Here is a 13,294-nt window from a genome sequence, read left to right as displayed (position 1 = left end):
TGGGGGTCTTGTCTCTTTTTACAACTATAATCAGGCCTTCACCTCTGATAATTGTTTTAACCTCCTCAGGATTCATTTCCCATTTTTCTGCTGTACTTACTATTCACCTTCGATTGTGTCTTTTTGGAAATAACATCTCCCCTCATCCTCAGCCTTTACCTTTTTTTTTTTTTTTTTTTTTTCCTTTGGCCACACCCAAATCATGTGGAAGTTCCAGGGCCAGCGACTGAACCAGTGCCACAGCAGTGACCTAAGCTGTAACAGTGATAACACTGGATCCTTAACCTGCTGTGCCACAAGGGAACTCCCAGCCTTTCCTTTAATTTGCTTCTTCTTCCAGAACCCTCCTTATAATGCACTTCTGTGTCCTTGGTTTTGCTTATGCTCAAAAAGTAGGCCCAGAGTGGTCTTTTTTGTTTGTTTGTTTGTTCATTTATTTTTGTCTTTTGTCTTTTTTTTTGTTGTTGTTGTTGTTGTTGCTATTTCTTGGGCCGCTCCTGCGGCATATGGAGGTTCCCAGGCCAGGGGTTGAATCGGAGCTATAGCCACCGGCCTACGCCAGAGCCACAGCAACAGGGGATCCGAGCCACGTCTGCAGCCTACACCACAGCTCACAGCAACGCCGGATCGTTAACCCACTGAGCAAGGGCAGGGACTGAACCCGCAAACTCATGGTTCCTAGTCGGATTCGTTAACCACTGCGCCATGACGGGAACTCCCCCCAGAGTGGTCTTAAAAACCGAGATGATTTCTACTGTTCCCTCTTTTTTTTAAGCAGCTTCCAGATGGTTTTAAAGGGTGTGGAAAACTGCCTCCCTAGACTCACCCAAGACTAGCCACTTTAGAAAATGTACTCTCCTCCCCAAAACCCGCCCCCACATAGGCATGGTTTTTCTTTGGGGCAAACCTGCTCCTTGGGAAGGGAGGTGGCAAAACCTGTTTGAAAGTGAGGTTACCTCCCTTCAACCCCTCCCTCCTCGGAGGCAAGAGCAACAATAGCTGAGACAGAGAAGGGTACAGAAGTTTGGGGGAGCTGGGACATCCAGCTCCTCAACCACGCCAAGCGTTTAAAGAAGACAGGAAGTCTTGTGAAGATGGGAACTCTACAAGAGGCAGGAGAAAAGACATTGGATCTTGGGTAAGTTCTTGGCTAACTTGACTGAAAACGAGGAGTGACTAATTTTGAGGGACTTTCCCACCATCCAGCTCTTACCAAGTCAAATCTCAAGTTCTTAGAGGAGGCAAAACTGTAAAAGAATTTGCAGAGAAGGGGTGGGGGTGGCTTTAGGTAGGAAAGATCCATTTGTTATGGGAATTAGGGAACAGGGGCTTCCAGGATAATTGGAATCCAGGATATTATTTTGTTTTGTTTTTGGCATCATGTGGAAGTTCCTGGGTCAAGGATTATACCTATGCCATGGCAGCAACCTGAGCTACTGCCAGTGACAAGGCCAGATACTTAACCCACTGAGCTATACGAGAACTGCCCCCCCCCTTTTTAAAGAAAGTTTCTATATTTTGCGTGTGATAAATTTACTCTTTCTTATACCCACTCTCCCGAATGGCCATTGGGAAAGCTGACCTGGAACAAAATTAGAAGTGTAGGTTCTCCTAGCCAGCTGATCTCTCTTGCTCCTTCCCTTCTTCCCCTCCCTCCATCTGTGCCATGGTGTCCCCTAACCACTCCCCAGTGTGCTGAAGGAAAGGCAGGCCTGACTAGGTGCCATCTTCCCTAACTTTGCCGAGTGACAGCTGGGCAGGTCTTTCTGGTTCCAGCCAATTGTAATGTGAAATACCTCTCGCCCCTACTGTGTGGGTGGAGCAACTGCCACACAGGTAAAAATAATTAGCTTTACCTTCCATCCCTCCTCTGCTTCTAAACCCAACAGCAGGGGTGATTGCTTGCTTGCTTGTTTTTTTTTTCTTTCTTTGCCGCCAGGCAGATATAGGATCAAATCCGAGCCGCAGTTATGACCTACTCCACTTCTGCAGCAATGCCGGATCCTTTAACCTGCTGAGCAAGGCCAAGGATCAAATCCACATTCTGGCGCTGCAGAGATGCTGCCATTCCTATTGTGCCACCATGGGAACTCCTAGGCGTGATTTCTTTCAACAAGTGGTGAAAGTGATAGAAACATCTAGGAGACAAGAGTCTGAATTCTTTTGAAGGCGTGCCCTCTGCTCTGTACCTTCATTACTGTTCTGCATTCCTGTGTTCTCACCTACTATCCAGTTCCCTCAAAACACTGCCTAATTTGTCTCATGATAATCTTTTTTTTTTTTTTTTTCCGGGGCATCTCAGGGTCAGGGAAAATGCAGAAACAGCGGTGCCAGAAGCATCCTTGAGACTTGGGGGGCTGGAGCTGCAGGAAGAATGGCAGGATGAAGAATTCCCTAGGTGAGGAAGTATGAGGGAGAGAGGCTGGGAAAAGGGAGGGCTGGTCATGGGCGGAGGTCGGGGATGGTAAATTGGCACTTGACAGAAGGTGGGGAAAAGGAAGAGGTGATACAATCATAGTGGAGAGAGAATTGATACATTGATGGCTTAATGCCTTTAGCCATTACTGCTGCCCCCTTTTCACCTTTTTCCCCCTAGATTGCTTCCTGAAGAGGCTGACCCTTCTGAAGATCCTGAGAACCCTAAAGGAGACTCACAGACGGGTAGGCGAACTAGAACCCAGGCCTCAAGTTCTTGGTTAGTTCCAGGACATGTTGGGCTACCCTGTCCCTTTGCCGTTCCACTTCCATTTTCCTAAATGGCCCCTGTGTTAGTCCTTCTTTAGAATTCACCACCTATTATCACACAAACAGAAATTCTAACCTCCGCATACACATACACACATACACACACACACACACACACACACACCCCTTTCTCTTCTTTTTTCCCCCTTCTCCAGCCCCAGGTACCCCCAGCACCTTAGCCCTGTGTGGCCAGCGCCCCATGCGTAAGCGTCTGACTGCCCCAGAGTTGCAGCTGAATCTGACAGAAGGGCCTGGAGATAATGGAGCTTCTTCCACCCACTCTGTACCTTCCTCTCCTGATGGCAGTTCTGACCTGGAGGTAGACGAATTGGAGACACCTTCAGACTCGGAGCAGCTGGACAGCGGACACGAATTTGAATGGGAAGGTGGGAAGGACAGCTGAGGACTGAGCTGGTAGAAGTAGAGGCCAGAGTTGAAGAAGCTCAAGAGGATTTAATGGGACTGAAGTTAGAACTAATAGTGGGAATCAAGAAGTTAGATCAGCAAAAGCTCCTCAGAATGGAAAGGTAGAGCCTATAGATCAAATCTGAGAGGAGTAGTGGGGACGGGGGCAGGGGGAAGAAGAGGGTGCTTTGTTTATTAAGGAAAACTTACTAAATAACAGTTATATGCTGTCACTGAGCTAGAACTGTGTTATAAGAAGATTCCTGCTGTGGCATAGCAGTGTAAGGATCCAGTGTTGCCACAGCTGTGGTGTAAGTTGCAGTTGCAGGTCGGATTCAGTCCCTGGTCCGCAGGTACAGCCAAAATAAATAAATAAATAAAATAAGATAATCCTTACCCTCAGGGAGCTCTCTGTTTAGTATGAGATAAACATATATACAGATGAGTGCAGTTAAATGTTATGACCAACACGTGTATAGGGTACAGAGTAAGTAGGGAAAAGGCAAAGGTCAGCTGGGCCTGAGATGTTAGGAAACACTTTACAGGAGTTCCCGTCGTGGCACAGTGGAAACAAATCCAACTAGGGACCATGAGGTTGTGGGTCCAATCCCTGACCTCGCTCAGTGGGTTAAGGATCTGGCGTTGCCATGAGCTGTGGTGTGGGTCCCAGACGCAGCTCGGATCCTGCGTTGCTATGGCTGTGCTATAGGCCAGCAGCTACAGCTCTGATTGGACCCCTAGCCTGGGAACCTCCATATACCGTGAGTGCAGCCCTAAAAAGCAAAAAAAAAAAAAAAAAGAAGGAAAGAAAAAGGAAAGACATTACAGAGGAGGCAATTCTGAGCTTATCAGGTACCTGGAGAGGCATTCTAGGTGGAAGAAGCAACGTGGACAATAGCACAGCATGTTAGGGATTCAGAGTATAAAGCATGACTATTTAGATGTTAAGGAAAATTTTGTTTCTTCTCTACTCACTACCCTTTCAACACCAAATGTAGAGGTTTTCCCACACCAACCAGTTCTCCAATTCCCCTAACTGGATGGCCTACAATTCAGTGATGACACTTGACTGGAGTTCATACAGACACCGCGGGTTAAGGGCTCAACCACAAGACTGCCCCCAGACTTCAGACACTAGTCACAGGTCTGGGTTGTCACCTGTGCTTCTAACTGACAGGCTGTAAATCAGAGGTTCCCACTACCCCCTCTTCAGGCTTGATAATTTGCTACAACAGCTCATAAAACTTAAGACAGCCGTTTACTTGCTAGATTATAGGTTTATTATAAGAGGATACAGCTCAGGAACAGCCAGAAGGAAGCAACACAATGGACAAGTTATGTGGAGAGGGGTGTGGAGCTCCTCTCTGGGGGTGCATCACCCTCCCAATACCTCCACATGTTCACCAACTCAGAACCTCTTAGAACCCCTTCAGTTAGGTTTTTTTTTGTTTGTTTGTTTGTTTTCCTTTGTCTTTTTGCTATTTCTTTGCGGGCATATGGAGGTTCCCAGGCTAGGGGTCGAATTGGAGCTGTAGCTGCCAAGCCTTTGCCACAGCCACAGCCACAGCAACGCGGGATCCGAGCTAAGTCTGCAACCTACACCACAGCTCACGGCAACACCGGATCGTTAACCCACTGAGCAAGGGCAGGGACCGAACCACTGTGCCACGACGGGAACTCCATCAGTTAGTTTTTTTAAATGGAGGCTTCATATGTAGGCATGATTGATTAAATCACTGACTCTCAGTGGTTTAGCACAACCACAGTCTCTCCCCTCCTCAAAGGTCAGAGAGTGAAAGTTCCAACTCTCTGATCACCTGGCTGGTTCCCTGGCAATGAGCTATCCCTCTGGAGGAGCTTTGCAAGGTCATCTCATTATCATAAACTTGTGTGATTGAAAGGAACTTGTTACAAATAGAAGATACTACCTTCATCTTTATCAAGAGCTATTTTAGGAGCCCAGAACTAAACCAAAGTATGTTTTATATCACAGATATGAAGTTCTTGGGAGGAGAAGAGAGAATGACGAAAGACTGTTAAGTAAGCAAGGGTCAAATCATTGAGGCTCTTCCTGCCACTCTAAGGAGTTTTGATTTTATCCTGTAGCCAATGGGGAGTCCCTTGAATGGTTTTCATCAAGGGAGTAAGATGATCAGATTTAATTACTTTGAAAAGATTGAAAACAACCTAAAGGTACATTAGTAGGATATTAATTATTTTATAGTACATCGATGCAATGGAATCCTAAATACTAGTCCACAATTTTTTTTTTCTTTTTATGGCTGCACCTATGGCATACGGAAGTTCCTAGGCTAGGGGTCTAGTCAGAAGCTGTGGCCCACACCGCAGCTTATGGCAACGCCAGATTCTAAACCCACTGACCAAGGCCAGGGATTGATTGAACCCACACCCTCATAGAGACAAGATCAGGTCCTTAACATTTTAAGCCACAATAGGAACTCCTAGGCCACAATTTTTAAAGACAAAGCAGTTCTTTCTATCGCTATGGAAAGATCACGCAGAATTCATGCCCATAGTATATTTCCATTTGAGTGAAAAACGTAGGGGAGGAAAGAAAGCTCTAGCAGTGGTGTAAAAGGTGGAATGAAGGAAAACAAACAAGAGGCAGGGAGACAAGTTAGGAGGCTAGTACTAAGGCTCAAATGAAAAATGCTAAAAACATGTACCAGGACAGTAATAGTGGAAAGAATGATAAAAGAATATCATGGAGGTAGATGGAAGAGGAACTGGGGCCCAGCTGGCTTAAGGGCTAGTAGAGCAGAAAGATGACATAGAGTTCTCTCTCAGGCAGCTAAGTGGTTGGGGTCACGCATCAAGAAAGGAGGTATGGGAGAGAGGAGGACGAGAATGAGTTTGAGTTGCACTTGGAGTCTGGTGACTTGGAGTTGATAGAGAAACACAAAATAGAGGTATTCACTCTAAGCATTTAAGGTTATGGGACTGGCGTTAGGACAGAAGTCTCAGTTAGAGAGGAATCATCACCTTACTGGCAGTAGTTGAAGACACGGAGAGAGATGAGCTCACCCGAGGAAGGAAAAGCATGGGAAGAAAGAATCTGGAAAAAACGGCAAGGGCCATCAACCTACCATTGTGCAAGGTTACCTCCAGGCCATTGTCTAGTGAAAAAATAGGGATAATGGGTCACAGGAAAGAGAAACCAGCAAGGGGTTGGGTTGATTGGACAAACTAGGGCTAGAGTCATGGGGGGAAAATTGAGGAATTAGAGAATGGAGTAATAAACTCTAGGAGTCTAGGGAAGTTGCAAGATACTAAAGGTATATGTTCTGCCTTGTTGATCTGTCCCCATCGCTCTTTTTCAGATGACCTGCCCCGGGCAGAGGATCCAGGGGCCAGTGAGGCAGCTGAAAGGCTGGGCAGAGGTTGTGTGTGGGATGTGGCTGGAGAAGATGGTCATCACTGGAGGGTGTTCCGAACAGGACAGCGGGAGCAGCGAGTGGACATGACTGTCATTGAGCCCTACAAGAAAGTCTTATCTCATGGAGGTAATAGCTGGCATAAGTGGAGGGGTAAGAACTGTGACTTCTTGAATAAAATACCTGAGCTGGAAACTCAGTTATTGGGTTCAGAATCCTTCCTGAATCCTTCCAGCAACTAACTAGAGTCCCTCAAAGTCTCTCAACCTAAATAGATGCACTGTCCATCAACACTTATTTGCTGAGTGAATGAGTTTTCCCCTTCTCATTCCCCAGGCTACCATGGTGATGGCCTCAATGCTGTCATCCTCTTTGCTTCCTGTTATTTACCCAGAAGCAGCATCCCCAACTACACCTATGTCATGGAACACTTGTTTAGGTGAGGTGGAAGGCCTAAAGGGTTCCAGGGAGGATGTTTAGGAGGGCACAGTTAAAAAGAGTCTCTTCTGGAGTTCCCTTCATGGCTCAGTGCATAAAAAACCTGACTGAGATCCATGAGGATGAGGGTTCGATCCCTGGCATTGCTCAGTGGGTTAAAGATCCATCGTTGCTGTGAGCTGTGGTATAGGTCACCGACACAGCTTGGATCCCACGTTGCTGTGGCTGTGGCATAGGCCAGTGGCTATAGCTCCAATTCCACCCCTAGCCTGGGAACCTCCATATGCCTTGGGTTCAGCCCTAAAAAAAAGCAAAAAAAAGAGCGGCTTCTATGATGAGTAACTGATTGTAGAATCTATAAATAATGTCCCTCTCACTCCCTACAACCAGAAACATATACCTTCCCTAACAATTTCATTTCCCCAGGTACATGGTGGGAACTCTGGAGCTGCTGGTGGCTGAAAATTATCTGCTTGTTCACTTGAGTGGAGGCACAAATAGGGCCCAAGTCCCACCTCTGAGCTGGCTACGCCAATGTTACCATACCCTGGATGGGCGGTGAGCCTCTAGGACAAAAGGGCTACCACACTTTATCTTATCCTTTTCTTTTCCATTTTTCTATTCCTTCTTCTTCCATTCTGTCTCTTCTGCTTTTCTTTATCTCTCTACACTCCCCCCCCCCTTTTTTTTTTTTTTTTTGGTTTTTTGTCTTTTTAGGGCCACATCCACTGCATATGGAGGTTCCCAGGCTAGGGGTCCAATCAGAGCTGTCGCTGCCGGCCTACGCGAGGCCTACGCCAGAGCCACAACAACTCGGGATCTGAGCCAAGTCTTCGACCTACACCACAGCTCATGGCAACACTGAATCCTCAGCCCACTGAGCAAGGCCAGGGATCAAACCAAAACCTCATGGTTCCTAGTCAGATATATTTCCTCTGTGCCACCATGGGAACTCCATGAAAGTCTAGTTTTAAATCTTGCCTCTACCATTTACTAGGTGTATGGTTTTGGGTGAGTCATTTAAATTTTCTGGGACTCAGTTTCCTTCTCTGTAAAATGGCAGGGATAATACCTTTGCCATTGAGTATCTGTGAAAATCAAATAAATCAGTATGGTACATTGCCTCTCACATGGAAGGCACCCTTTCCTTTTCTCACAGAGTTGCCATTTATGTCACTTTCCACATCGCCATTGTCTTTTCTTTTTTTTTTCTTAATTTATTTTTCTACTTTTTTAGGGCTGCACCTGTCCCATATGGAAATTCCCAGGCTAGGAGTAGAACTGGAGCTACAGCTGCCGGCCTACATCACAGCCACAGCAACACAGGATCTGAGCCATGTCTGTGACCTACACCACAGCTCACGGCAACACCAGATCCTTAACATACCAAGCAAGGCCAGGGATTGAACCCACGTCCTGATGGATACTAGTCAGATTTGTTTTCACTGAGCCACAAGGGGAACTCCCTTTTCTTCTTTTCTTGTCTGCCTTCATCCCTGATCCATATGGAACATCCCCACACACCAATGTTTCTTTTTTTCTTTCTTCCCTCCATCTTCCATTTGCTCACCTTTCTTGTTCCTCTTCTTTTTTTCCTCCTCATCAGTCTTCTTCACCTGAAGTTTTAGAGATAGTCCTGGTCATGGAGGGATGGAGGAGTCTTCTAAAGGGACTATGCGAGCACAGGGCACGGGAAGGAAGTTGGGTAGATAAAACTAGGCTAAGGTATTCTGAAAGGAGAGTTTCTTAAAAATGAGGAGGCTAGGAGTTCCCATCGTGGCGCAGTGGTTAACGAATCCGACTAGGAACCATGAGGTTGCGGGTTAAGGATCTGGCGTTGCCGTGAGCTGTGGTGCAGGTGGCAGATGCAGCTCGGATTCCACGTTGCTGTGACTCTGGTGTAGGCCGGCAGCTACACCTCCCATTAGACCCCTAGCCTGGGAACCTCCATATGCTGCCGGTGCAGCCCTAGAAAAAGACAAAAAGACCAAAAAAGAAATGAGGAAGCTAAATAAGATGAGTAGAGCTGAGATTGAAGTTAGAGGAACGGGGATTAGACCCAACTGTCAGAGAAATCTAGAAATTAGAGAAGCGAAGTACAGAAGGTGGCTGTACTGAAGGTGGAAGAAGACAGGATGGTCTCCTATTCTTCTTCAGGCTCCGGAAGAACCTGCGCGCCCTGGTGGTTGTCCACGCTACATGGTATGTGAAGGCATTCCTGGCACTGCTTCGACCCTTCATCAGGTACTAGCTCGGTGGACAAGGACTCCCTTTCCCCTCTCCCCATTTTCACAGTCAAGATTAAGATGTCCTTGCCCCACCCTGACTCTTTCTAGCCTTAACCGCTCTACCTGTTTGGTTTCCTTTGTAAGGGCTCTCCTGGAGCCCTCTTCCCAGCATAAATCACACTTGGTTGATCTTCTCTTTTCAGTTCCAAGTTCACACGAAAGATCCGTTTTCTGAACAGCCTTGGAGAGCTGGCCCAACTCATCTCCATGGATCAGGTCCACATCCCAGAAGCTGTCAGACAGTGAGTCCTGCCTGAGCTTGAGGATAAAAGTTTGGGATGGGATGTATAAAGCCAATTCCCACTTTCTTAATGCTTTGGGAAAGATGCAAAGAACTAAAAGACAGAGGCTCTGCTTTCAGAGGAGAGATTAAGGTTACTACTATATCCAGTAAGAACAAATGAAAGAATTATTCCTATTAAGTGCATCAAGGAATAAAGGAGTAATCAGACCCCAGAATTTAGAGACAATTCAGACCAGCTCTAGAGATTAAGAAGGAATGTGCTGGCAGTGAACAGGAGAGAATATCCAGTGGGAGAGGGCTGCTAAGGAGGAGAGGATCCTACATGAAGACCCACCCAAGCATCTAATCTTATAGCTCTTCCAGTTCACCTGGCTTCTCTCCCTAAGTCCCTGAGTAAAACCCAGGTCCTGCTCCTGTACCACTTTTTTCCCTCTCTTGCTCCTAGGCTGGACCAGGATCTCCATGGCTCAGGAGGGACCTAGTGTAGGACTGGAATAAAGAGCCTTAGGACCAAGCAAAGATATTGCTCTGCCTACACCCTGACCCCTGAAACAGCTGAACTGGTTTTGTAAATCATCTCATCCTCAACCTCATTACCACTGGATCTGCACATCTCAATGGGGTGTCCTTCCTTCCATGGCCCTGCCTTCAGAGCAGGATTCCAAGGTCTGGAAGCTGATCTGCTGGGTGACTTTCATTTCAGCTGGAGGGGTGCATGCAATGCCATTTGATTTAGGAAAGTGCAAAGCTGTGCTGCTTTAGCTGTAGAACCTTGGGCAAATAACTTCATCTCTTTGAATCTGAGGTCCTTTGGGGCTGAGCTTCCTTCCATCTGGGGTATTCCAGCAGTCTGCGAAGGTGAGGGGTGGATGGGAAGGGCAGGGCTCCTCCTGGGTGGGAGCCCAGAGGTCTACGCCTCTATTTTCCACTTTCCTTCAGTAGTCGCAGCTGCTGCCTGTGAGCCTGGGGAGGGGCGTTTTCAAAACCTGTTGTCTTTGTCCTCTGTAGTAAATTCAGATGTGTAGTGGCTAATAAACTCAACGAGAGATTTAAGCTCTGCGCCAAGGACGTGAACTACTCTTTCCCCAGTCGCTTACATTAAAGCCCTTCCCGGCCAGGGTCAGGTCTGGCGCAGTGTCCTTGCAGCACAGGTTCCCTGGGACGTTCAGCTGAGCCCCTGGGCCTGCCCGGCGCCCCGCGGGAAGCGGGCCTGGGGGAGGGGCGTGGCTGCGCGCGCCTCTGACCCCGCCCCTCCCCCTCGGGCCTCGGTTCTAACGACCTGGTGGGTAGAGAGCCGAAGGAGGGAGAGAAGGTGTGAGCCCCGGCCTCCCTCCCAGCCCCACACCGTCCAGCCCCATGGTCCCCGCCGCCGACGCGCTGCTCTGGGCCCTGCTGCTGCTGAGTCTGGGGCCCCGGGCGGCGGCGGGGGCCCAAGGCCTGACCTCGACCGCGACGCAGAGGGACAGTTTCCGCTTTGGAGGCCCTCTGACCCGCACCTACCGGACCACCGCCCGGAGCCGTATACCCCCGAGGGTAAGGGTGACGATGGAGGATGAGGACGACGTCGTGGCCGTGGCCGACCGCCTGGCAGGCCCGGCCGCTGCCGAGCTCCTGGCCTCCACCGTGTCCACAGGTGGCCAGTCGCGTTTGTCGGCAGAAGAGGATGGGTCTTTGGAAGAAGGGGTTGTGATTTACGCCAGAAGGAATGACACCAGCCTGGAGACTCCCATTACGACTTCCAATACAGCTGGGGGGCCAACCCCAATATTTACAGCCAACGGCCAGGATCCTGAAATCAAAATGAGTTCAAGCCCATTGCCTTCCACCTGGAAGGCCGCCGCGGACCTGTCGGCCTCCGACAATACGCTGAACCAGTGGTCAAGAGCAGGGTCCACCCGCAACCGGTGGCCACCACCCTCACCTACAGCCATGCCAGCTCCTGAGGATCTGCAACTGGTGCTGATGCCCTGGGGCCCGTGGCACTGCCACTGCAAGTCCGGAACTATGAGCCGAACCCGGGCTGGAAAACTACATGGCCTTTCTGGGCGCTTGCGAGTTGGGGCACTGAGCCAACTCCGCACTGAGCACCGGCCCTGCACCTACCACCAATGCCCCTGCAACCGCGATCGGGAGGAGTGCCCCCTGGACAAAGGTCTCTGCCCTGACACCAGCTGCACCACCACTCAGACCACAACCAGAGCCACCACCACTACTACCTTTCCCCCTCTTGTCCCCAGACTCAGACCAACCCCTTTCCCCAGTCCCGGTCCCAGCCCAGCCCTTGCTTTTTGGAAACGGGTCAGGATTGGGTTGGAGGATATTTGGAACAGCCTGTCTTCAGTGTTCACAGAGATGCAACCAGTAAGTGTTTTAATGATTAGCCACAATCTTTGTTGCTGGACCTGAAAAGTCCTGATATCCAGAACCCTGCTAAGCCAGCCAGCATGTCTGCAGGAACTGTTACTTATGTATTTGGCTATTGATTCATAATATGCATTCATGTGTGTAACAATAATGTGAATATTATAGCCATTAATCCACCTATCGTTTCTCGAGCAACTGCTGTTTGAATGTTAGGCAACACATATTGTTGATCATTAGATGATTATTGAACAAATTGTTAAGATTATAGATAAAGAATCATTGATGTGAAGCTAATTAATGAATATGGACGATATGAATAGTTTTCATCTTATTAATGCAGTTTAACACTAACAGCCACCAATGTCTGAGGTCTTCCTAACATGCACTTTACCATGATCAAGCCTCACAACCCAATGGTATTATAATTCCCACTTTGCCGGTGAAAAAGCAAGTTTACAAAGCTAATAAGTGGCAGTGTCACCGCAGGATTTAAACCAGGTTTATTTGACACTAGTGCCGATGTTCTTAACCACTGTTATCCCAAAGAACTGTCCTTTTGGGATTATTCCCAGAAACCTAAGAATTCCCAAGGGAGGTTATTCCTCTACCAAAAGAGCTACCAAATAAATTATTCTCAAGATGACAGTAACTATGAAAGAGGGGAAAAAGGATAAAATATATATGGTCATTTTGCCTATTTCTGTTTTTGTCTTTCTCCTTATGTGTCCAATACCATTATCCAATATAAAAAAGAAGCATAAATGGTGGGCAGTAGTGTTGAGAGAGTAAGGGTCTGTGGGGAGCAGGAGATGAAGCAAGGAAAGGAAAAGATGTGGTTCTGATATTTTCCTTTTTGTTTCCTTACCCAGATAAACAGAAATCAGAGGTAGTGGCCACTTCATCTGCAAGAGGAGATGTCAGCATTTCAACCACTCCTCTTTCAATCCCAGCACCCACTGGATATTTTTAGTACAGAAAAACAATACTAGGAAAAAAATTTTGTTTGGTGTTGTGTCTTTTTCAGAGGTACCTGAGGGGGCAGACACTGTGTTTTGAATCTTAAAACTGAACAACGTAGCCAGCAGCATCTGGCTTGGTGCTTCCCTGTCCCCCAGGATAAAAATGTTCATATTGTTCATCATCCTCATTTCCAAAGTTGTTTTTAAATAAATACTTCTTTAAAGACTTGAAAAATCTCAGATGAATGCCAAGAAAAAGGAACAGGAAGAACAATGAGTTGAGCTCTTGGAAGTGATGGTGGTCTTCCCAACATTTAGCCTTCTCTCCTCAGAAAGGGCAAAGCTGGCACAAAATTCCATTGACAGCCACTTTCTAGGAGTTGCCTTCATTAATCATGTCTAACCTTTTTTTTTTTTTGTCTTTTTGCCATTTTTTGGGCTGCTCCTGCGGCATAT

The 13,294-nt window shown here is 47.6% G+C and overlaps 2 protein-coding genes across 2 annotated transcripts; both read left to right on the top strand.

Moving 5' to 3' along the window:
* The first annotated feature begins 985 nt into the window (after positions 1–985).
* Positions 986–12,576, top strand: BNIPL (BCL2 interacting protein like). Its single transcript, XM_001928011.8, has 10 exons — positions 986–1,138; positions 2,303–2,398; positions 2,597–2,661; positions 2,901–3,131; positions 6,492–6,674; positions 6,882–6,984; positions 7,410–7,541; positions 9,141–9,227; positions 9,415–9,513; positions 9,961–12,576. The coding sequence occupies exons 1-10, from the start codon at positions 1,095–1,097 to the stop codon at positions 9,995–9,997; spliced, it is 1,077 nt and encodes a 358-aa protein (XP_001928046.4). The 5' UTR covers positions 986–1,094; the 3' UTR covers positions 9,998–12,576.
* Positions 10,800–13,073, top strand: C4H1orf56 (chromosome 4 C1orf56 homolog). Its single transcript, XM_001929664.5, has 2 exons — positions 10,800–11,876; positions 12,749–13,073. Exons 1-2 carry the CDS (start codon positions 10,872–10,874, stop codon positions 12,767–12,769), a joined length of 1,026 nt encoding a protein of 341 aa, XP_001929699.1. The 5' UTR covers positions 10,800–10,871; the 3' UTR covers positions 12,770–13,073.
* Positions 13,074–13,294: the final 221 nt, after the last annotated feature.

Source organism: Sus scrofa, chromosome 4 (assembly GCF_054392235.1).
Source record: "Sus scrofa isolate SSC_HxYL_T2T_F1_AM1 chromosome 4, Sscrofa_HxYL_maternal_Yorkshire_Landrace_v2.0, whole genome shotgun sequence".
Classification (NCBI taxonomy): Eukaryota; Metazoa; Chordata; class Mammalia; order Artiodactyla; family Suidae; genus Sus; species Sus scrofa.
The sequence above is the reverse complement of the archived record's forward strand: the minus strand, read 5'-3'. Positions and strand labels throughout refer to the sequence as shown.